This window comes from Pholcus phalangioides, unplaced genomic scaffold, assembly GCF_987345545.1.
Source record: "Pholcus phalangioides strain wild (caught in Gottingen) unplaced genomic scaffold, Ppha-v1.0 ptg000001l_1, whole genome shotgun sequence".
In the NCBI taxonomy this organism is placed as follows: Eukaryota; Metazoa; Arthropoda; class Arachnida; order Araneae; family Pholcidae; genus Pholcus; species Pholcus phalangioides.
Window position 1 is genome coordinate 4,600,944 of NW_028301594.1, and position 24,180 is coordinate 4,625,123.

The window sequence follows — 24,180 nt, forward strand, 5'->3', positions numbered from 1 at the left end:
TTGAACAATTCCCGTCGGAAGCATCAAAAACCCGAGTCCCTCCCTTTTCACCACGTATCCAAGAACCCACAAGAGCGACATAAATTTTTATTACGGGTTTTTCCACCGGCGAAAACTTAGGTGGTGAGCAAGGATGGCTAGAACCAGGGATGGCTAATATTACATTAGCATTTATTTCCCTTTAGAGAGGGTGACGTGGAAAAGGCAACGAGTTCAAAAGAGTGTAAATGCCAACGGGAAGACACGTGGAAAGCGAGCTTTAGAGGAAGGGAAGGTATCCGGAAGAACGGCACAGATCTCGCAAGGATACTTCTCAACAAAGTCACTGAAGAAGAAGAGAGATCATTAAAATATATTCCTACTCGCTGTAAACTCTAGAATGTCATGGTGCCACAGAAAGAAAGAGTAAAGAGGGGGCTTTCGGGTCCGTAAAACTAGTAAGGTCGACGCAGGATTACGGGCTAGTGATGAGTTTCCACAACTCCAACAACTTGTCTCTACATACATGATAAATAAATGTACACACATATATAAATGAAAGATAAGGTTTTAGTATCCACAGCTTCTCAAGAGGGTCGACTGTGTGAGCCAACCGCAGTGAGAACCCCTTTAAAAGTGGCAGAGGACTGCAGATAATAAAATTTTCGAGTACCGTGATAAGAACTGATGTCGCTACTAGATAGTCCTTTATACCTAGTCTCGGTGACGACAACGTCCGTAAAACATGTTTTACGTGAGGACATTAAAACAGTGTTGATGGGAGGTCATTTTACACACTGGTGAGGATCGTGTGCGATATATTGCATTTTCTCCCGAACGCTTTATTGAATTTGAAGCTTTAAAAATGTGAAATTTATCTATACTTACGCTTTCTTCATACAACCAAATCAGAATATTTTTCACGTGGATTGTAGTGTGAAATATACATGAAATAAATCTTTTGTTTTATATTAACGGAACCGTATAAAAGTAAAATATTGCAGCATATACAGGGTGGATACTATCAACCACCCAATAATTGCACACGTGATTCCTTGTGAAAAACTAAGACGGAAAAGTGTTTTCAGTTTTTCGATTTCTCCAATGATTATGGAGTTTTCAACGCATAAAAATTGAAGACGTCACTTTCAAATTCCAAATTCACCGAACGTGAGTCAAACATATAACTTGACGTTTTTAAGGCAATAGCAATGCTGTTAACCCTGAGAGTAATCACGAAATCTAAAGCTGTGCAAACCAGTTTTTTCCCTTGCCCTTTCGCTCAAAAAATTTTACTTCACAGTGAAAGAAAAAAAAAATTACCACATTTTGACAAAAAAGTGTTGATTTTGGCAAAACAATTTTTTAAATAAATCTCGTAAATCTCCGAAATTTCAAAACGCTATAATTCCCTTGATATTCGTCCGATCCTCGATCATTTGATCATTTTTGTCGCACTACGGTCATTTTCTGCACACGAGGGCTAATTAGAGCGGGACCTACAATTTATTGCCGATTCCGAACGGCAGGCTTGTTTTTTATACTCATCGAGAGGTTGGTGCGTTAACCCCTCGATGGAGGGCTCCCTGTGGTAGCAATTTTTGTTTGTCGCCGTTCCCCTGTGTCAGGAGAGTTTTCTGACAAGGACGAACCTGGTATTGAACTCGCGACACCTCTAAACATCCTTTGGTACTTTAGGCGAGTATCTTATCGACCTGGGCTACCGCGCCCCTCCGATCCTCAAATGGAAAACACTTTTTTTTATATTAGTTTTTCCACAAGGAATCGCGTGTGTAATTATCGGGAGGTCGATTGTATCCTCCCTGTACATTAAACGAAGGATATTTCAAAAGCAATTTCACCACTTGTGGATTGTGCAATCCGAATGAGAGTTAGGCCGGGATTACACTATAAAAGTTTTATAAAATCTCTGTCATAAAACTTGAAAAATTCAACCAATAAAGCTCATCGGTTACATTCTAGCAAATGCAACCAATAATCCTATTGGTTGAATTTTTCAAATTTTATAAAAGATTTTTTAGACAACTTTTATAGTGTAATCCCGGCCTGAGGGATAATTATTCCTATACACTTAGGAAGAAGGAAGAGTTGCTTCGACAAGGGGACACCAGTATTATTTAATAAGGGACAACTCTAGGTTGTGTGCAGGGAGTTTTTTTTTAATAGGGTTGTCAATAAATGCAATAACTTAGCGTGATTGACACATTTAAAAAGAAGTGGGATAAATCGAGAAGCTATTCATGCTTAGATGAGATAACCCTAATCTTTTTCATGGGTAGTGTATTATATAGTATTAATTATTGGATTTTTCTTTAGCAATATATGCTTTTAAGTTGGGTTGTTGCATTTTGGTTATATTCGACACCCATATTTCTATGGGCATCTTTTTTTCCAGCCACATCGCTAAGAAATTTGCCTGTGGTGGCCTGTGTATTTGATACCAGTTTCTGAGATTAATCTCTGCTAGTTCAAAGCACGTCGTCCAAATTTATTGCCAAAACCTTGTACGTAAAAGGGTTGAATCGATTTCACGATTTAGAGCCCGTAATACAATATGCCCCGAGTATTCTCGCTTACCTCACCACACATGGCCGAAATGAATATATTTTCACCGTTCAAATATTGTCTTTCTGAAAAGCAAACTAATCGATAGAGGAAGCATCTCTCCGTTAGATTGTTATCTCTGTTTGTTCGACGAGTCTTTGCTGTACAAACAGAGATCGATCGGCGAATGAATAATAAATAAGAGAATGAAAAGGAAGAAAAAAAACTTGGCGAGAAATGATTCGAAAAATTTGCTTCTCCTCCAATCCACTTAAGTTTTCAAATAAATTTGAAATTCTAATGAGGTAACGTGGAAGATATGAAGCAAATGAGCCTAAAAATAGATGTTCACCATTAAAAAAAAAATTGTTTTGAATAAACTGAAAATCGATCAATGTTCTCGATAATGTGAAGTCGACTTAGGTAGGCATGAGAAAAAAAAACTGATTTCGAGATATATCGAATAATAAATAGATGGCACCACCTTCGTCTGATGTAAGTCAGAGATTTAATGGATGCCTATGAAAAGTAAAATGAAAGTTATATGGAAAAAATCATGCCTGAGTTTGGTTCGCCCGGTTTCATGTTGGGTCTGTCGGACGGAGCGCCATCTTCGGCTCTAACCAAAATGGCGTAAGCTTGTTTCTCTTCTCTATCGAATTCCACCCTCGTGTATATGTCTCCGTTTTCTCTGTCGATGTAGAAAAAAGTGTCCCCTTGATCTTTAGCTTCGATAGCGTAGTAGACCTGTAACAACGAGGAAAAATTATCCTTGGAAAAGTGTGATGCCATAGCTTTTGATTTTGATTTCAAGCACCTGTTCACAGACATATTGAAATTGGTACCGGGTGTTTGAATAACTGGCACTACTCGGCGCCATCCTGTGATGGCAACCTCATCCGGCAAAATTTCCTTCAAAAATTTTTCTTCTGACTTAATTTTTCCAACACATTCCGCGAAAAATGTGCTGTCATCAACCGGGGAAGAATTCTAGCCGAGCAAAGCATTGCACTGATTTATTATTTTTCAAAAAATTCTTTTCTTTTATGACCTCTTAAAATTTCCCACTTCTCCTACGAAATTGCCCACGAGGACAAAGTCCGGCCGATTTTTCCCACGAATATGGGAAATTTCCCACAAGTAACCATCACTGGCGCCATCTGCTGCTCGATATAACAACCGGAATGACGACATCAAACTTGGTGGGGAAGACACATGACATGGAAAAATATCCAACGAAAAAAAAAGTAAGTCTCAAATGTCACACCGATAAGGGAAATATGGCACTGTGCAGTGAAAAATAAGTTGCGATAAGCTTATAAATGAATAAAAAGGAGGAAATTACAGGAAAACATCCTCTTTATTCATAACATTCATTTTTCCGCAGAGAGAGGAGATACACCATCTTCAATGTGACCGCCGCTCCCGTGGACTACACTTTTCATCTTCTGCGCAACAATTCTCTTTGGCCGAATGAAACATGTCACCAGGAATATTCATCACAGTCAGTATCGTTTAACAAATGAAAGGGTCATTACTTGTCGCTAGTTTCCGGCTGCATGGCCGACTCCTTTCCCAGATCTAACGCCAAAGGAGACTTTGAGACCACATTGGTTCCTGCATGTACCAGTTCGTTAGAGATTCCCTAGAGCAGTGTTTCTCAACCGTCGGGCCCCAACATCATTCATACCGGGCCGCGAGAGATCAGCGGTTTCATTTTTTCCTCATTCATTTTCCGTTGATCTTGTGTTTCATCGGGCCTTTCACCCACAAAAATGAATGAAACCGGGCCGCGGGCTTGCCAAAGTTGAGAACCACTGATCCAGGACAGTGTTAGTGATTCACTTTTTCATTTTTACCCATTTATTTCATATTAGTCGTGTGTGTGGCCGGGCCTTCTACTCACAAAAACGAAATCGACCGGGCCGTGGGCTTCCAAAGGTTGAGAACCACTGCCCGAGGAATGTTAAAGAGTTATTACTAAGCGATTGATTTCTTGAATTTTTAAGCATTTAAAATTCAAGCACTTTCCGTCTTCACTTCAAAAAATGACAGGCAGTACCAGCAGAATATGAAACAAGCCCACCTTTGATGTTAGGGGTCACACATACAACTCAGAACAGTGTTCTGACATGTACTGATTCGTCAGAAATTTTACATAGGAATGTGTGCGAGATGCGTATGCGGTTAAGTAGTAGTAGTAGAGGATGAAAATGACCTTACCGGGTAAATGAAAGCGTAATGTTTCACTGCAACTTCGTCTTTGTCATTCATCTATCTGTTCTTTGAAACTCTTTTATTACACTTCTATATACTACTTGAACGTGCATTCATCTCGTACACATTCCTCTACGGAATTCTTAACGAATTGGTACATGCCAGAATGTGTGTTCTGCATGTATGTGTGGCTCTAACGTATTTAAGTTATCAGAATCATGCTCGTTTCGTGTTCTGTCGGGTGCTGTCATCTGTTTTCCATATTTTGAAGTAAAGATGGCGAATTCTTGAATTTTATTGTTATGTCAGTATCGTGTTGTGCTGGTCTGCCTGCTCTCTGCGGAGAGACTTTTTTTTTTTTCAAATGGGGGACCAGCTCGCATTCACGCCTCGAAGCTGGATAACAACAGAAACCTAACTTCAGCCGGCCACTATTCAGCGTCAACGGGGTCCAAACTCAGATTCTTTTTTGAACTACAGCAACGCCACATTTTCCCTAACCGGCGACATTTTTAACTAAATTTTTCTTTCGTGGTATACTTTTTCGCATGTCGTCATTGCCCCATACCGAGATCGGTGTTGTTATTTCGGTTGTTAGATCGACCTACAGATGGCCCTAATTATTGTCAGCTTAATTACAAACACCCTGTATGGATTGATTGGATGATCTTTGGTTTGCACAATATCTCTACCCGAATGCAGAAAAAATAATAAGCTAATATACCGTTTCTTGATGAAATGAGGCCAGATAAGGTTGCTCACCTTGTTGTTAGGGTAAGTCCCGTCCTTGTCGACGGCCTGGACTTGGGTTACTTTTGTATTCGGCGGCATTCCTTCGAGGACAGTCTCCTGTTCCCTTTCAATAAACAGCGGTATTTCATCATTGACGTCCTCCAGTACAATGTAAACAGTCGCCTCGGATGCCAACTGCTGGATTCCATTGTTCTGCAGAAAAATAATACAAGAACGTATATACTTAGTAACATAAAAACAACGGGCGGGGGAAAAAAAATTGGTGATAAATCTTTTTTGGATGCCTTACATCACACATTGTATCTTAAAGTACAATACAAGACATATTTCTTGTCTATATATATATATATATATATATATATATATTTTATCTTTTACTTAAGGACGCGTCACCTCTGTGGTATTTCCGGCAAATATGTCTTCCCCTGTTCCCTATCTCGACTTTATCCCTACCACAGTCGTGAGATAGTCCCTTTTTTTGTTGCCATAGCCAAGTACCTTCTTCCATTTTCTGGTGGATGTCGATAAGTCTTCCATCTGTCTACGGGAGTTATTTCTTCTAAGGCTCCGATATGGCGCAGCAATAACTTATGGGACTGACTTGACTGACCATTCTCTCGCCTCCCTTTACGATTTCAAACGTACTTATTTGCTACCGGAGGAAGGAAGAGAAGGAGGTGTATATCATCAACAAAACCCCCTTAAGGATAAAGGATTTTCCATAAAATCGATACTCGTGCGCATTTTGTCTCCTCTTCCTCATGTCAGGCACCATGAATTGTGGAATAGGCTAGACGCTAGAGAATAGACGTATATTTTATTGAAAATGCATTTCTCTCCCCCCCCCCATGAGACAGAAAAGAGCATCGCCACCCCCTTATAATCAGGCTAGAATATTTGATCGTCAATTCCGAATACATAGTCCGTACTCTATAAATATTGTAACATCAAATGCGCGATAGCATAATTCAGCTCAAGAAATTGCTTGAGTAAAGGCTAAGTGCTGTAGCATTAAATCTCACGGACAACCGTAGCAGTTGCATATGAATATGAACATCTCCATATAAAGAATGATCTATTGATGGTAATCAGTCCTTAACGTCAGATCCTTAGCACAGTATCGCTGATGTCATGGTTTCAACAACATCATAGTGACGTTGATATTTATCATTTTTATTCTTGTAAATTATTCAATAGCTATGAATTACGATCACAATTTCAAACTGCGGTTGTTGCGCCCAGTGTTATTCGGAAATACATAGTTTCGAAGAGTAATTCCACTCCTCTTCAAAATTTTGAGGTATAATTTTATAAAAACAGGGACGTTTTTTCCCTTCAGACCCGAGCCTTCATGTTTGTTAAATGATTTCTTGAATTTTTGATACACAAATACTTAAAAAATGCATTAAAAACATAAATGTCAGTAAATCTTTATTTTTTGCAAATTTTAATTATTTTTTTTTTTAGAAATAATTCCTTTTGTTCAATTTTTTCCTTAATTTTATGTAATAAATCACAATTTTCCTGCAGGCACTTTCTCCCGGAAGCCATCTTAAAAACCACTGAAAGTTCAACTTCAAGTGCTGCCCTCTGATGAAAGTCTCCAAAGTTGATATTCGCCGTAATTCTAACTCAATACCTATCCAATCCTTTAAGTATCGTTTCAACTCTCTAAGATCAAAAGAGGAAACTCTACAGTGAGAAAAAGAAACCTACACATTTGTGGCACCAGGGTTTCAAGGGATTAATGAAAAACAGAGAGGAAAGAAATAATTCTATTTAAATATATACATATATATAACTTTTTTTCAAATTCATTCCAATTCAAGATACGTAATAAATTACAATGTATAATGTATTGAAGGATTATTTCCCTCCTCAACGAAATCTGGGGGGATTAAAATTGAATCTGATGCGCGGATCACGCAGCATATAAATCAAAATCCGGTTACTAATTTCAATCAAAGAATTGTAACAGTTTTATTTGATAGGTGGTAGAAGGTTCATTGATGCGTTTCTCACATGTATAAACACTATAATACTGTACGGTATATATAACTGTTTTTCAATATTTTCTAGAAGGCATATTTTTGCTCATGAAATCAACCTCGTGAGTCCCAACCATGAGTTCAACCGGGCTCGGAACGGAGACCCATGGCCCCGCATCCCACACTAGGAATCTAGACTAAGATCTTTGGTGGGACCCCAGTTCAAACTCGTCACGGGCCCCCTGTAATATGAATTTGTAGTGTGAAAAACAAAAATAGAATCACATGTGATGAGAATTATATCGGACCCCGGCCCGACCCAATCTTTTCGTGGGGGCCATGCAATGTCCTCACAGTCCTGCATAGAATAAACGCTTCCACGATAAGAACTGGCACAGTGATTTATGATAATAAATATGTAAATTAATAGGTGCTGCCTAGGCACTCTTTCATTTTGCCCTGGGGCTATGATTTTGTTGGGGAAGCAGTAGGTACACACGCTTTTTTTAAGATTAAATGCACAAAAATTTGTTTGAGTTCTGTACAACAACCTCATTATCATCAAGGGTTCCGCGAGAAACTTTACTTTGGTGTAGGGAACAGATATATATATGTATAGGTATACAGAAATGGGCAATTATTCCATTCCAGAGTCAAGCAGCACGACACTAGAGATTCTTCTATTATATGGTGTTGACTAAAAGAGGCATCTGTCGGGAGATGAACAAGGAATAAAAATTTCTGCTGGGGGAATAGACTAAGGAAAGAAAAGTAATTCGGAAAATGTTGATAAAGAGTGAAAAGATCTTTAACAAAAAAGAGAAAAAACCTATTTTTTTTCACAAACCAGCTTCTCTAGAGATAGGTGACACTTTTTGGAAGTGCAAGCAAGGAAGGGTGTTGAGATGAATTAAGCATTGAATAGCAAAGAGCTGAATAGGGCATTTCAACACTGAAAAGTGATCCATTTACCTGCTCTTATTTATACACTCGCGCTTTTCCTTAAAAATTATTTCAATATGCAAGAATTTCCGAGAGTGAAAACATCACCCTAATAAATCCGTCATAAAAATGCCGCCCCTGTAATCATTCCGCCCTAGGCTTTCGCCTCATTCCTGGCACCGACCTTGCGCAGAAGAATATGGACGAGGTGCATGTCTGGTAGAGAGAGAGGGAGTACTCCACCAGACCAACCGTGACCCCCGCTCTGTCCCACTAGGGGATATAAGCTGGTCCGTCTCAGGAGACGTGGGACACGGTGGAAAAATCCAATGACATCCAAGACCAGCAAACCACCCACACCAAGCCACAAGCCAACCAGCAGCAGGATCCCTCATACAACTTCACCCCCCCCACATACACACACTTCCCCACTTGTTGTACATGAAATGATATATCAATAGAAAGATATGGGGGAACATGGGCAGGTGCAGAGACTCACATCACCTGCAGAACACGAATGGGGCCCACGAACACTAGTTATACAAGTAATATATATATACACATATGAGAAATCCCAGGCTGTGGTCTCCAGCCCTTATGTGCCACTGGGCGCACGTGCAATTTTTCTCCCTAGTCTCATTGGATTCAGTCACTAATTTTTATCAAATGGCTTGTACGTTGCATCGAGTTGATTGCTGTCTTCATGGGGATGCGGAACGATGCGAGAAACTTGCTAGCACGGGGCAAGGGGAGCCACCACTATAAATCTTTGCTAACTTTTCCGACACAACTCTGCCTCTTTTGAGGTAACGGAAGTAAGGTGCCTTGCATCAGTCCGGGGTTGTGAGCGGTTCTATCTATCTACACATATGAGAATATAGACAATAATGCAATTAACGAAAGAATTGCGAATGATATATGGTGCACAGACGCACATCGCCTGCAGGCCACGAGTGGAGCCCGCGGAAACTAGTTATACTAGTTACTCCAGGAACCGGGACTATTCTTTCCGATTTGGCTTTTCGACTATAAATTTCCAGTACAAAGGCTCATGAAAACTCTGGCCCGAGGGCCCGACAAAGATCCAAGACTAGGGTATTCTCCCAACGGTGGGGCTGACAGGGCCCGAGACAATTATTCTTCATTTTTTAATTTTGCATGCTGTAAATTCACTATAAAAGGGCCCGCTAAAGACCCCAGCCTAGGGACCCTGCTCCCTGATGGGTGGGATGCTTAGGTGTCTTCTGCAAGATACGGGGGCCATAGCTCATGCAAAAATTGAACGCCCTGTCCTGAAGTTTATGTCAAAACAGAACGAGCCGCGCATGACCGGGCTCAAGCCTTTCCGCTCCAAAAGAGGACCAACCGAATATTTGATCGATATGCGACCGATATATATGCGATCCAGCGTCTTGAATCTGTTGCTCGCGAGAATGCTCAGTGCTCACTGAAGCAAATAATCACTCGATCACTTTGATTACGTTTTCGAGAGTCATTGGTCGACTCACCTACTAAGCATCCCCATTCAAGAAGTAACAATATACATATGCCAAAGTGTGGTCGTGTATGTGATAGGATGATGAGCGTTGTTGCTGCAGGCTACTCGAAAAAAAAATTTGAGGAAATTTTTTTCTTTCACTCTCACACAGATAAGGTCGAATATACATACGGTGTATTGCTTTCCTTCACTTCACTTGCTTTACGTAAATAGTGTCACTCCTGTTCCAGGCAGTTCTAGATTGCTGTTCTGGTCAGAAGGTCAGAATTACCCTCTACCAAACTAGTTAGCTAGAAACGAAAACAAGAGCTTTGTCGTCACTCTCCCCTTAATCGCAAACTACATACCAATAAGAATTTAAAAAAAAGTCATCCCTCGACGAAGTTCCATTTTCGATCAGTAAAAAAAAAGTAGAAGAAATATATAGAGGATTATTTGAGGAGCGTCGAATTTTTCCTCAGCATTCTTCAATGTCGTCTCCATCAAAGAAGAATTTTCGATCTCCTCGAGAATACAATAGATGAGAAAGAGGGGAGGGGGGAAACTAATTTTATATGTCCTCTTATCCAATAACTGGAAAATCGAATGAAATTCCCATTTTCTATGCAGCTATTGATTCTTTTATTATCTGGATCCTAATCAGATCTAGAAAATTTTAGATGGACGGACGGTTAGTAAATGATCGAAATGGTCAAAGCTATTTACTGATTTAGAACATTTTATTTAAAAAAAAAAAAAACTCTTCCGAAAATATACCAGAAATACGGTGGAACCTCTCATAACAGACTCTCTCTGTACGTTAGCTGAAACCTCACATTAATAAGGACATGTCTGAAACCCGTGGAACAAGATTCCAATGTATTTCGCTATGTACTGTACAGGATAGTTATAATTAAACTGACACTATATATACTCAGACCTAAGTAGTGCCTGTTCGGTGGATATATTTCGTTGAAACGTGGTATGTAGGTTATATGGACCATGGGGTAAAGAAAACTGCAATTAAAAAAAATAGGACAATTTTTTTTGACAAACGTGGCACTTTTTTTTAAACTGCAGTTTTCTTTCTTTCCCTTCATGGTCGATATCTACCAAGTTTCAATGAAATACGTCCATCAAAACGAGTGCTACATAGATCTGACTAGTGTTATTAAACTAGCACGCAATACAGTACTCAGACCTATGTAGCACCCGTTCTGGTAGACGTATTTCGTTGAAACTTGGTAGATACGTTATATCGCCCATGTTGAAAAGAAAACTGAAATTTAAAAGCTCCATTCTTCCACCTGGTGGTAAAAAATTGAACTATTTTTTTATTGTAGTTTTCTTTTTCTCGTGGTTCATATAACGTATTTATCAAGTTTGAACGAAATACGTTCACCAGAACAGGCGCTGGGAGTAGTGTCAGTTTAATTATAAAAACCCTGTTTCAACGGACATTTCCCGTTAACAGGAAAAAAATTCAAACCCATGTGTATCAAATGGTTCCATGCAAAAATAAAACCATGAAAAAAATTCTCCTCGTGAACGCATCTCTGAGAAACTTCTAACAAATTGGTGCATGTCCAAATGTGTAGCGTGTAAGTGTTGTGTACCTAAACTAAAGTTTGTTTTTCTGGAACGGCTGTGTGTTTTAAGAAAGGCTCCGGAATTCGGAAGCAAGAAGTTAGAAAACCAACTTCAGCCGACCATCATGGGGTGAATGTGGTTCAAATCTGGATCCTCACGATGCAAGACTATGACGATGCCCATACTACCGCATAGCTACTAAACCGCACATGCACCTTGTCCTCTACGGAACTTCTAACGAATTGGTGCATGTTGAATGTGCGGGTATGTGTTGTGAACCTATCGTGAAGTTTGTTTCTGTGTAATGCTTGTTATAGAGTTGTCATCTGACATCTGTTTTTCGGGCTATGAGTGGAGTGTAATGCTTGACTATTTGCATCGTTGTAGGCCTGTTGCTCTCTGCAAGCGAGACTTTAAATCGGAGTTCGGCTCGTATTTGTGTCTCGAAGTTGGGATCTTCCCGTTAAAAAACAAAACTCACCACAGAAAGCTAAAAGTATAACTGCCGACTGCAATAAATGGCCTACTAATAACAAACTGTCTACATGCATCACAAAATCGTAGGGCAAAAAAAACAAAAAAAAAACGGTGTAGTCAGATAAACCGGCGAGATGTGATAGATAAAAAATTGCATCCCTATCGCAAACTCAGGTGTGGTGTTTTGCACTACGCAGTTGTCGACAGCACTGGAACACCCGTGCTAGAGTCCAGACCTGTCACTGGCATTTGAAAGGAAGGAGTTCACCTCGATCGATGGGTTCAAGGATATTTGAAGAATTAATTGCTGTCTCATTGTCTCACAGAGCTCTCTCTCTCTCTCTCTCTTTGAGCGCCGAATGGCTTTCTCTTCAAGAAAGATATACGCTGGCTTGCAAAACAATGAAATATCTACCTTCAGGCACGAGGGAGTTACTCCAAACTAGTACGTATATTTTACCTTCAGGGACTTTCGGCACCTTTTCGTTTGACCAATCTCCAGTATAATCACCTCTGCTAAAATTGTATTATAATTACCATGATCATCTTCCGAACTGAAATTAGCATCTTTTATTTCAAGGATGACGTCGACTTCATCTAATGGCTTCTTAATGTCTTTTTACTAATCTTAACTAGTTTTCCCGAGGAAAAAGACACACACACACATATATACAAAGAAAAGAAAATCCCCGAAACTGCTCGAAGGACAAAAACGAAGAGGAGAAATGGCGGTTGGAGAGAAAGCAGCACTTTTGCGATAATACGAGGAACAAAGGGATTCAAAGGAAAAGTTTACGCCTCATCAAAGAAAACGATCTAATTTAATCAATTTTCTTTTCACGATGTGTGTGTGTATATATATATAATTTACTAATAATCTACTAGAAAATTTTCGCAACACCATTGTTAATTGCGTTTAGGAAAAATTTCGAAGGAAAAATGAAATATTCAGACACTAAAAATCAACGAGTAATACAATATTTGCAAAAAGAGGAGAAAAAAAAACTTTTCAAAAGAGTTATTGGAATAGAAAAATGAAAGGAAAAAAACGAATCGTTTAATTATCTAATGAGTCATTAGCGCTAGTGGTTTCATGATTCAGCTAGTTCTCGCAATATGGCTAATTGGGATTTTGAATCGCAAGGAATAAAAAGAAAAGGAAGTCTACGAAATGAATATTGTGAGCGAACACTAATTACCGTATGGGTATTCACTGCTTAATGAATGACTAAATGAATAAGAATACGATTGATGTAAGATTTTTTTTTTATTTTCATGTATGCAATGTATCTTGTATAAGAATCCCAATCCATGAATTTGCTTCATAATATTTAGTTATTTCGACGTAGACGTATGAATTCCCTTGAAAAGTGTTATGTATTATTCTTACATAACTTCTCGAAATTAATTGTATATGTTTCAGTTATCGTTTGGTGACTCTTACGCATAAGTTACATACTGATATAATGGATTTTTAAATTAAAGCTACTATTTGTTGTAATTATACCATTCGGATATTTTGAGCTTTTTCTACCGGAAGAGCTGTTGAAAATTTAATTAGAAGTACAGAACTTGGAATAATGCCCTCTGCTGTATCGTGTTTTTTCTTTGTTCTCCGACAAGTGCGATGTCATGAGGTGTTACTGCATTGAAATAATCATTATGTGATAACATTTAAGCACTGCCAGTTTTCAGACATATATCCAGTTTTTCCTCACGTTCCCTCACCAGTGCCGTCGTAAGGCATGGGCCTACCCGGGCACGGCCCGCGGGCCTCACGAAAATGAGATCTGATTGAAATTTTCGAGAATTTGCCTTGTAGAGCCTCAGAAAAATCACGACCCATGATGCTCTTAAGACGGCCCTGTCCCTCACAAGGGGGAAGCTAATATAAGCTCGTATTCAAAGCGTACATGGACTTCGTAAATATTTCTTTTAGAATTTTGGAGCATGCGGAAAAGTGTTGCTTGTCATTTTTTTCTCCTCGCGTAGCTACGACGTCAAATATTGTCCGTACCATGTGTTTCAGCAGTGGCACCATCTGTGTTCCGAACTGAAAGTGACAGTAAGTTTATGTGTTTTGAAGGTCGTATTCGATAATCGCCGACCACTATTGTGCAGATGCGGGAATTGAGTCTGAGCCATTCTTGAGGTTTTCATGACCATATAGCGGTAAATTTTTTGCATATTAACAACAGCTTGTGAAAAATCGTGACTCAAGTGACAGAAGATGTTGACTTCTTGAAGATGTTGCTAATTTCTCACTAATGTATTTTGTGATGTATAATTTACGGATTATACGTTTGAACAAAGGTGGGGTATAAAAAAAACAAATTAATCATGAAAACAAATTTGTAAACTAATTGTGTTTTAGTAAAGTATAAATTGAGCAGAAAGTTCTGAGCACATTTTAAATTAATAAAGAATCAACTAGCTGCCATAAAATGTTCAATTTGCACCAAATTAAGAAGTCAAGTTTTTCTTTTTGATAAATATTAAAAAGTTTAAAACATGGCTTACAGATGGCGTTGTGTATGAAAAACTCACGTGACACATAAAATGCGACACTAATAGTGCATAAGCAATGTTTATCACGATTATTGTTACATAAAACTACCACATTTCAATATGAACACCATCTCTAGTTCACACTGCATCTAAACGGGTGAAAGGGAGCTAGAATTCAAATGTTGTAGTCAGGCCCGGATTAACCATTTAGCAAAATAAGCACGTGCTTAAGGCATCAGGAGAAAAAAAAGGCACCGTAAAAAATGATCAAATAGTACTTTGTTTTTAAATGTAAATTTTTTTTTCCCAGCATCAACTACCTAGTAGGGAATCCTAAAATTGTAAGAGCACTTGAATGTACAGTTGAAGATTTTTATCAAAAGGTTGACCAGCGCAGCAACTGAAAGAGGACAGGGGAAGTCTGTTCCTGGCGCTGGACCAGCAAGTGCGTCGAGTCAATGCCTTATCTGCTAAAAATTACTGGGGGAGGATGAAAAAATACTATAGGTACAGACCCCCCTAAGCTAAAGTAAATGTTCATTGCTAGTTGCGTCCCTAAGGGGGCCACAAAAGCAGAGAAACTAATTTCGAACAAAAACTCGCGTTAATGCTCAGTTTTTGGATTGAGACTCTTGTTATATTTCATAAAGCAAGCCCATAGCCGTCTCAACAGGCCCGTAGCCAGGAATTTCGTTGGTATGGGGACCACTTATATTATGGGAAGGGGGGGGGGACCAAACTGACAGAACAATAAATTTATGTCTTTTACACTTTATTCTGTCACTTTCTCTCATTTCGGGAGGAATGGGACCAGACCCAGACCCCCAAGTCCCCCTCTCGCTACGGTCTTGCATCTCATCAGCATCATAGCCCTCCGATAGAAGCAAATTTTCCTGAGGTCCCTCTGCCTATATATATATATATGCCTATATATCACACCATTTGCATAATCACTCTCTCCAAAATTTTCATCAGATAATTATTATGAGAAATTCTCGGTACTTGAGTCTCCAGTTCCGTGGCATCACAGAGCCCGGGCAAAATGATTCTTCTGAATTCCCCCCCCCCGCCCCATTATACCAATTTGCATACTTATACTAGAAAATTGTAAACAAATCTAATTGTCATAGGGATGAGAAGATGCGTTAAGGTTAAAAGTGAAGGGAAGGGCACCAAAATCACTCGAGTGCTTAAGCCCTTCATATGGGTTAATCCTGTCCTGGTGGTAGTTTTATGTAACGCAAATCATAATAAATATTAATTATACACTGTTTGTCTTGTTTTTTATGTGGTCTGTCAAGCTTTTCGTAAAACATCGCCATCTATGAGTGAAATTTTGAGTGAGTGGATCTAGCGGGACCAGTGTTTGTGGGACTTTTTTGTTGTTCATAAAAAAAATCGCGACAATTTGTTTTTAGGTGCAAGCTGTACTTTGTTTTATGAAAATTGCTGATTTTTTAAATGAATTTTTAAAATGTATCTAGGACTTTTCGCCCACTCTGAACTTAGATGTGAGTAAAAAAATGAGTTTTTTTCGTTGCCAATAACCCCTTCATTAACTAAGATTTCATTACTGATGAATAAAATTTCTATATGCGGAATATATATAAGCCACTGCAGAATAAACGATTACCTTTTCTCGAAGAAATTAAAATCGTATTACCTGCGGATTTTTAAAGGAAAATATTGTGTTATCAGTTGAAATCAGGTTCACCCTTACCAGACATGAAGCCTAGTAAGAAAAGAATAAGCAGGACCCCTTTCTGGGGGACAAATATCAGTTCCTAAATTCCTGGTATTTCAGACGTAAAAAATGACGTAATTTTTTTTTTTTTTGGATGAATTTGTGTTTATTGTGTCAAAATGACCTCTAAAAATAAAAACAATTAATTATTTTGTGTCGATATCTTTACATGTACCAATTAAGTTGGGGATCATTAAATTAGAAATGATTCCCAATTAAATTAGGAATTTGAGAACCTCAGATCTTAATAGTCTATAAGGTTTTCGCGGCCATCATTTGATAAAAATTGTTTTTTCGGGTTCGAAGACCGTCGTCCGTCTTCGAACCCGAAAAAACAATTCTCAGATCTTAACTTGAGAAAGGGATCATTAAAATTATTTAAACCTTTAAAAATGAGGTCCATAAATGTGTTCCTCTGGAGCGAAGAGTTTTAAAAGTAATCGCCTTGTATGCCTGCTTGTTCATAAATTCCTTGCCAACTGGGCTGCAACTAGATGCTTCGTCAGCCGGGGCAAGTGCACATTTTGGCGCTCCCTTGTAATGTTGAGGAAGGTGTTAAAGCAGGAAGGGAGGGGGGGGGTCTTCAACCTTTCAGACACGGTGGGCATAGGCGGAGATAGACTTGGAAGTCTGGGGGAGGGGCAAGGTCATTATTGCTGGGGGCACGGTTATGATGATGATGTCAATTCATATATACACATATACATTAGATCTACCCACTGCACTTTTGACGCTGGGGGAGGGGAGGCAACTCCCCCCCCCCCCTGTATCTCCACCCATGACGGTGGGGTGAATTGACAGTTTTTACAAAACCCGCGGGGTCACCAGTTCATCTAATTTAGTGACATCTTCTTAGATGAGGCCAGTGGGGCTCTGAGTTAAACAGGAACAAAAATTGATTGAAGAATTTGAAGATTTGTTCTGAAATTATTTCTTTTGCTTCTTACTAATTTTTATTGGTTAAGAAATAATTATTTTCAGCAAAAAAGTTTTTGATTAATTACTAATTAAATTAATTAATTCTGAGATTAATTTCAATCTGAAATCATTATAAAAATGATTTTGTAATTATTTTCCCTCCTCATTGAGAAGGAATATACAGAGTGCATAGGTAACACGGCGTATAGCATTTTACTGGTGAACCGTTGGTTCTAGAGGCATACTTTCGATTAGAAAAAAGTATCTAAATAATGTGTAGTACTCAGATATGTCATTCATGTTGCAAGGGGTGGTATAGTTATTAAAATAAAAGGATAAACTTTCTATACGTTCCTCTGTACACTAACTTCTAATTAGAAAGTTGCTGCCCTGTCTCCCTGATGCAAAAAAAAAAAAAACCCCGCATTTCTAAGTGCAATATTCACTGAAATATTCGAACGCGAAAAACGGAGGAAACATGGAAAAAAGCAACAACATTAAATGCGGGAAACCGTTTTACCCACATTTAATGTTGTTTTTTCCCCAGATTTCCTACGTTTTTTAAATTCGAATATTTCAGTGAATATTGCACTTAGAAACGTGAAATTTTTTTTGTTGGTATAAGGAGAGACATGGTAACAAATTTCCAACTGCTATATCTTGAAATCAAGGAAACATGTTCTGGATGTTATGCCGAGTTGAATTTAGAAATAAAAGTCATCTGGTTTCCGCCAGGACAATAGAATCCAGGCGCTCTTGAAAACTCGGCAAGCATGCTACCATCCCCACCACTGAAGTGACGACACTGCCTTATTTATTTTACGCACTGTGGCGTGTGGTCCCCAGGTGGGACTGTTTGCAAGAACGCCTGAGTTTGAATACCGGCGGAGATGACTTTTCTTTCCGAATCACTTCGGCATAACGTCCAAAAAAATGTCTGTTTCCTTGATATGTTGGACTGAGAAAAAAGTCTATCTCTTTCTTGGAAATCATTTGTTTCGATAATCACGAAATTAATCTTTTATTCATTGTTAAATAGTTTCTATCATAAATTACCAAAAGTTATTTTAATCACTATTTCTGAAATTATTTGTTTCATTAATTCCCAATTGCTTTCGTTTATCAATGCAAGAATTAATCATTTTTCGATGTTTTCATCTCTTTTAAGAAAATGACCGGCGGTCCACGAAATGGAGGGGGGGGGGAGAAAGAACTGACGGCCGCTAGATACTTCAACCTTTGGGGCAAGCCAGCATTCTGGCGCCCCTGTCAGTGTTTAAGGAGTTGAGGGGCTTATTCAATGATACAAGTAAAAATTATATAATAAATATTAATTTATTAGTATATCAAAATATATTATTTCATCAACGATAAAACAAAAATAACAAAAATGTAAATTAAAATTATATAAATTCAATTGATTTTTCTTAGTTTTGTGTGTTTTGCTATTCCAAAGCTTCACCAAGAAAGTACCTTTTGTATATTCCAACAGATGGCAGCACGATTCAACATTATCGAGATGACGCCATTGAAGAAAATATTTTCTCCGGAGCCTTGAAATAAACCCGCAGTCATTATAAAGTCCATAAGTAATGTTTACAAATATCCCGGGGTTCAATGCTGGGAATGATTAAAAATTCGAATATTAAAAGATTTAATTTTAAATTGCGCCGGCCGCCGATGAAGCTTGGGGAAATAAATCATCGGAATGGATCGCAAATGGCGGAAAGCGTTGTACGTGAAGCAAAAATGCCCGGATAATCACGTCGGCCCGTCCTTCCTGTCGGAGCTGAGGAAAAATGTCGACCTGTACAATTTCTCGTATCCGGAAGCCATCTCCGGCGCGTGCTCGGTGACGAACGAGCTCTGCTCGACGGTGCTCTTCTTCATGATATTCTGGTACTTGAAGTACGAACTGGTGCCGGTGCCCGTCGTGATATTCTGCCCGACGGTGCTCATAGTGCCGTTCTCGATCTACCACCTCCTGGCGACCCGGCGGCGCGACCCGTGGTCGCTGGCGCATTTCGCCAGGGTCAGCTTCGGCAACATGATGAGCTGCGTCGTGTTCCTGTTCTTCGGCTACGTCTTCTCGCCGGTCTTCCACGTGCTGACCGAGACCATCAGCACGGACACCATCTACGCGATGGTCGTGGGCATGCTGGCGGCGCACGTGCTGTTCCAGAACTACGGCACCGAGGGGCCCATGGTGTCGCCGAGCCTGTCGCTGAACTCCGCGATATTCGCCTCCGTGTGTCTCTCGTCCCGCTTGCCCACCGTGCTGCACACCTTCATCCTCATAGTGTCCGCTGTCCAGATGTTCATACTAATGCCCGTCTTGAGACAAAAGATCATGAAGATGTCTATAGTGTTGTCGTTGATGACGTTTGTTTACGGTGCCGTGGCTACTGTTGTTGTGTACCGTGTCTCGCCCGTTTGTGCCGTCATGTTTTTCCTCTTTTGTCTGTTTATAACGTTTGTGTGTCCGTGTGCTTTCGTGTACTGTCAGAAATACAAAGAGACTATATTTGGCCCGTGGGACGAAGCTGTTGTCAAGTTAGAGTAGTTTTGGTGCGTGTCTTTGATGTTTCCACACAACTCACTCAAGCCACATTAGAAAACTGCGGTTCACTAAACTGCACTTGACATGTCAAAAACCTTGCTTTGTGCAAGATCAAAAATAAGAGGTTTGTCTGTCCCATAAAATACATAATGATTTAATGCACTAACACAATAAGTCTCTTCTCTGACACATTGCAGTGGATTTGGCCTCTGCTCCATTTGCGGCTGAAGGCGGTTGGCTTCCCCCTATTCGAAACTGAAGGTGCCTGCATCTGTTCCATTTGCAGCTGAAGATATCTGATTCAGCTTTTTTTACGTATATGTCTGCCTACACTTCATTGGAATCTAAAGATGCCTGCCTCCACTCCATCACAGCTGAAGATTGCTGCCTCAGCTTCTGTCACAGTTGAATATGCCTGCCTTTTCTTCATTCGAATCTGAAGATGTCTGCATTGCTCAGACATGATCTAATGGCAGGGGATGATAAAAAAAAATTGTCCCTCCCAAGAGCCAGAAAATATGGTTTGAATTTGACTGTCCTGTAAAATATGGGACGATACAAGGGACTGTCACAAGTTGCTCCTCCCGACACATCGTTCTGATTCTCTGCCTGGTTTGGTGAGCGATGTGTTCAAAACCCAGAGACCCATTGTGTCTCCAAGCTTATCTCTAAACTCTGTAGTGTTCACCTCCATGTGTCTGTCGTTTCACTTGCCCACAGTGTTGCACACGTTCATTCTCATAGTGTCCACTCTCAAAACGTTCATACAAATACCCTGTCTTGAGAAAAAGATGATGTCTATAGTGTTGTTTATGATATTTTTTTATGGTACTGTGGCTACTGTTGTTGTCTACCATGTCTCACTAGTCTGTACTTTGAATATTTTGCCTATTGTGTTTGTTTATAACTTTTGTGTTCCCTGCACTTTTGCGTACTGTCAGAAATATAAACAGGCCATATTTGGCACTTGGGACTAAGCTTTTGTCATTTTGGAGTAGTTTAGGCTGGTATCTTCTTTCTTCGATACTTCACACAACTCATACCGCATTGGAAGACTTGATGCACAGCTGTCTACTAAAAGCTGTACTAAAAACATGAAATACTTCTCTTGGTGAACCATGTGTTCAAACCGACAATAATTTTGTTCCCAACTCTATCCCTGAATTCTGCAATATTTGATTCCATGCTTGCCCACTATGCTGCAAACTTTCATCCTCATAGTGTCCGCTGTCTAAACATTCATACTGATGCCCTTCTTGAGACAAAAGACCATAAAGATGTCTAGTTTTATAGTTGATGGCATTTACTTAACACATTGATTGCCGATCTCACAATAGTGCATGGCATAGCATTATCACTGAAGAAGCAATTGCACAGGCATGAGAAAATTTTTCATTCATTTTTACATGTCACTCCCGCATGTGATAGATGTGGCATTTAAGAAATTATTTTACCTCTAGTGCTAATCACAATCTGACATGCATAGTCAATAAATTCTATGATTAAAGGCTTACATAATGCTTAACAATCAGTGTGATACACATAATCATCTTTCATTACCATTTTTTAATAATATTATAAATCGGCGTATGGGTACAATCTACTTCTTTGTCAGAGCTATAACTATCAACACAGCCTCGCATGACTGGCAGTTAATGTGTTGAGGCACGGTGGCCATAGTTGTTATGCATGTTGTTTCACCTATCTGTGCCATTATATTTTTCTTGTTGCGTCTGATCATAACTTTTGTCAGAAATATAAAGAAACTATATTTGGTCTGTGGGACAAAGCTGTTGTCAAGTTAGAATAGTTTTGGCAGATGTCGTCTTTTTATGTAGAGTATGAATATTCAGTTGGTATTTGGCCCTTTTGCCGAATAATGCTTAGAATATCTAAGCACAACAAACTATTTTCATAAAATATATATTAATATATTAATTGGAATTTTGCACATAAATTTACTGATTATATTTTATTGTGTGGTGTGTATCCCTTTCTGTGAAAGAGGGTGTGTGAGAGTGAATTTCTAGGATAAGTGAAACATGAAATTGGAAATAGAGTGCTACTGCAATAAAGTGAAAGTGAGCATGAATTACTCAAATTCATTAACTCAAGGATGTACCTAGACAAGAAACGCATTGAGTTAAATACTGAAAGGGAAAATCTAGAGGGAAAATAAATCACAAATTTTATGATGCATTAATAATTAATACTTGAGAGTAAATAATATGGTTGAAATTATCTTAATTCATGTAAAATTGTAACAAGTGTTGAAAAAAAAATTGATTCTGTCAGTATAGCGATACTTCAGCTGACGTTTTTTTCTGTGATTTTTCTGCCTTGGCTAACTAATACAGATTCAGCTAACAAACATTTTTGTCGATATGAATACACACGTTGACATAAAATAACCGCTGTACCTCCATTTCTCTTTCTGAAATTCTTTGTCACACTTCATGGAAAACTTAAGCATTCAGCTAATTAAGAAAAGGAGCCCGTGTTCCATTGATTAAAAAAAACATGTATTATTTCAGTGCAAGACTTTAGAGGAATATGGACGAGGTACATGTGTGGTTTAGTAGTAGTAGTGCAAGACTTAGCACCAGGCTGAACAGTCTAAACATTCTAGGAGATTACCTTTTCCATCTGCATGTATCAGACACAGAAATGAGCTGACCAAATCAGAAATGAATGAGGGCACCTACAAACTTGACTGGGTTGTGTCAACATCGGCCTTAGTACACTGAAGGTGGCGGTGGTAGTGGTTGTGTGTGCATACAAATTAGTGTAAAATAAATGCAGGGCTGCGACTATATGGGTCACTGTATTCACTCTGTAACTGCTCGCAAGCATTACTACTACTACTTTACCACACACCAACTCCATTGATATATCACTATACGGCAATTTTCAACCAATGAAGTTGAGTGGGAAATGATCATCCGTATGATCTTCAGCATCTCTCATCTTCCTGCAGATTCTCATTCATCCAATTTTGAAGCTGTTCATTTCAGCCATCAGTCAGTTTTTGTCTTTTTTTATAGCATTCCTCTGTGTTTAAAACAAACTCATCTTTAAATTTTAGCCAAAAGCTGGAACGAATTAAACTAGTTTCCATACAAGCTTATTGGGAATTGTGTTTCAGGATTAAACGTGAAGTCTAATGTGATTCCAGAATGAATCTTCATTAGCCGAAGTATCACTGTAATGTTGAAATACAATATATGATCGTAAAATTTAATTATCTCAGTATCATTGCAATAAAAATCTTTCAATTACCAGTTTTTAATATTTATTTAAATAATTAATTCCATAATTAAAATTAAATATCACTTGAAATTACCTATAATTTTATTATCAATTAAAAATACCAATTTTATGTATAATTGTAATGAATTTTAAGAAAATTGATGTTCAGCATTCAACAAAATTAGCGGAATATTTGGTATTTGGTTAATTCATTATTTGTCCCTTCCCTACTTTCGTGTTGGTGACATTAGAAAATTCAATTATGCTTGTAGGCAGGGCTGCGACTATATGGGTCACTGTATTCACTCTGTAACTGCTCGCAAGCATTACTACTACTTTACCACACACGAACTCCATTGATATATCACCATACGACAATTTTCAACCAATGAAGTTGAGTGGGAAATGATCATCCATCTATCCATGGTCGCCCCAGGATCAGTAGGTAAAGAACTTGATTCTAACGTTCTTTGGCTGGATTCAAACTCATGGACCTTGACGGTAACCATAGTGGAAGACAAGCGTCTTACCACTGTGCCACTCGCGCACAAGCATTACTACATTCATAAGAATTATCACCAATTGACTAAAAATATTGGGAAAAAAACTGTCGTCACTTGTGTGATCAAGAAATTAAAACAACATTAAGTGGATTGCTATTAGTTTCAATACTGTGATAATCATATAAATTTAAAGTGATATAACATTTATTGAAATGTGAATTAAAATTATGATATTAACAAAATTTATAGATAACAAAAAGGGGAAAAAATTTCTCTTTTTTTTTAGCTTTAAGTGTTTTATTTATAATGGTAAAAATACACTGGTACACTTATGACTCATACCAATAGTTTTTAATTCTGACTAATCAGCAACTGTTGGAATAATTAGCTTTTCTCTACAACACAACTATTGCACATTAATTTTACAAATGGAAGGCTTCATGAACTGCTGTCCACTAAGCTGTACTAAAAGCGTCAAAGACCTCCCTTCACAAGCCATGTGTTTAATTGTATGTTGTTCAAAGCCATGTATCATTTAATTTTAGTGCTTTTTGAATTCTTCATCAGTAATTCATGATACATATCTAAGGTAATCTTGAACACATGTCCCAATTTTGACAGGCTGAGGAGAGAACTTGTTCAGGACAAAGAGAAAACAGTAGAAGGCCTCAACTAGGGGAAGAACTTCTGGAGTTTTTTAAGTTAAGATA

At 38.6% G+C, this 24,180-nt stretch overlaps 2 protein-coding genes across 6 annotated transcripts in view; one reads left to right on the plus strand and one right to left on the minus strand.

Moving 5' to 3' along the window:
• Positions 1-24,180, minus strand: part of CadN (neural cadherin) — a 610,878-nt gene that overhangs the window by 471,123 nt on the left and 115,575 nt on the right. For all 5 annotated transcript variants that reach the window (XM_089240252.1, XM_089240174.1, XM_089240398.1 and 2 more), the window contains 2 exons: positions 5,524-5,706; positions 3,105-3,291 (listed from right to left, as the gene is read on the minus strand). In XM_089240252.1, coding sequence (XP_089096378.1) covers positions 3,105-3,291; positions 5,524-5,706 — 370 coding nt within the window. The remainder of the gene's footprint in view (positions 1-3,104; positions 3,292-5,523; positions 5,707-24,180) is intronic.
• Positions 18,862-23,698, plus strand: PIG-C (phosphatidylinositol glycan anchor biosynthesis class C). The gene has a single exon (XM_089240437.1). It carries the CDS (start codon positions 18,867-18,869, stop codon positions 19,719-19,721), a length of 855 nt encoding a protein of 284 aa, XP_089096563.1. The 5' UTR covers positions 18,862-18,866; the 3' UTR covers positions 19,722-23,698.

Excerpts from the sequence above, each read along its gene's own strand:
- PIG-C (XM_089240437.1), top strand. The coding sequence starts at position 18,867 with ATGGATCGCAAATGGCGGAAAGCGTTGTACGTGAAGCAAAAATGCCCG.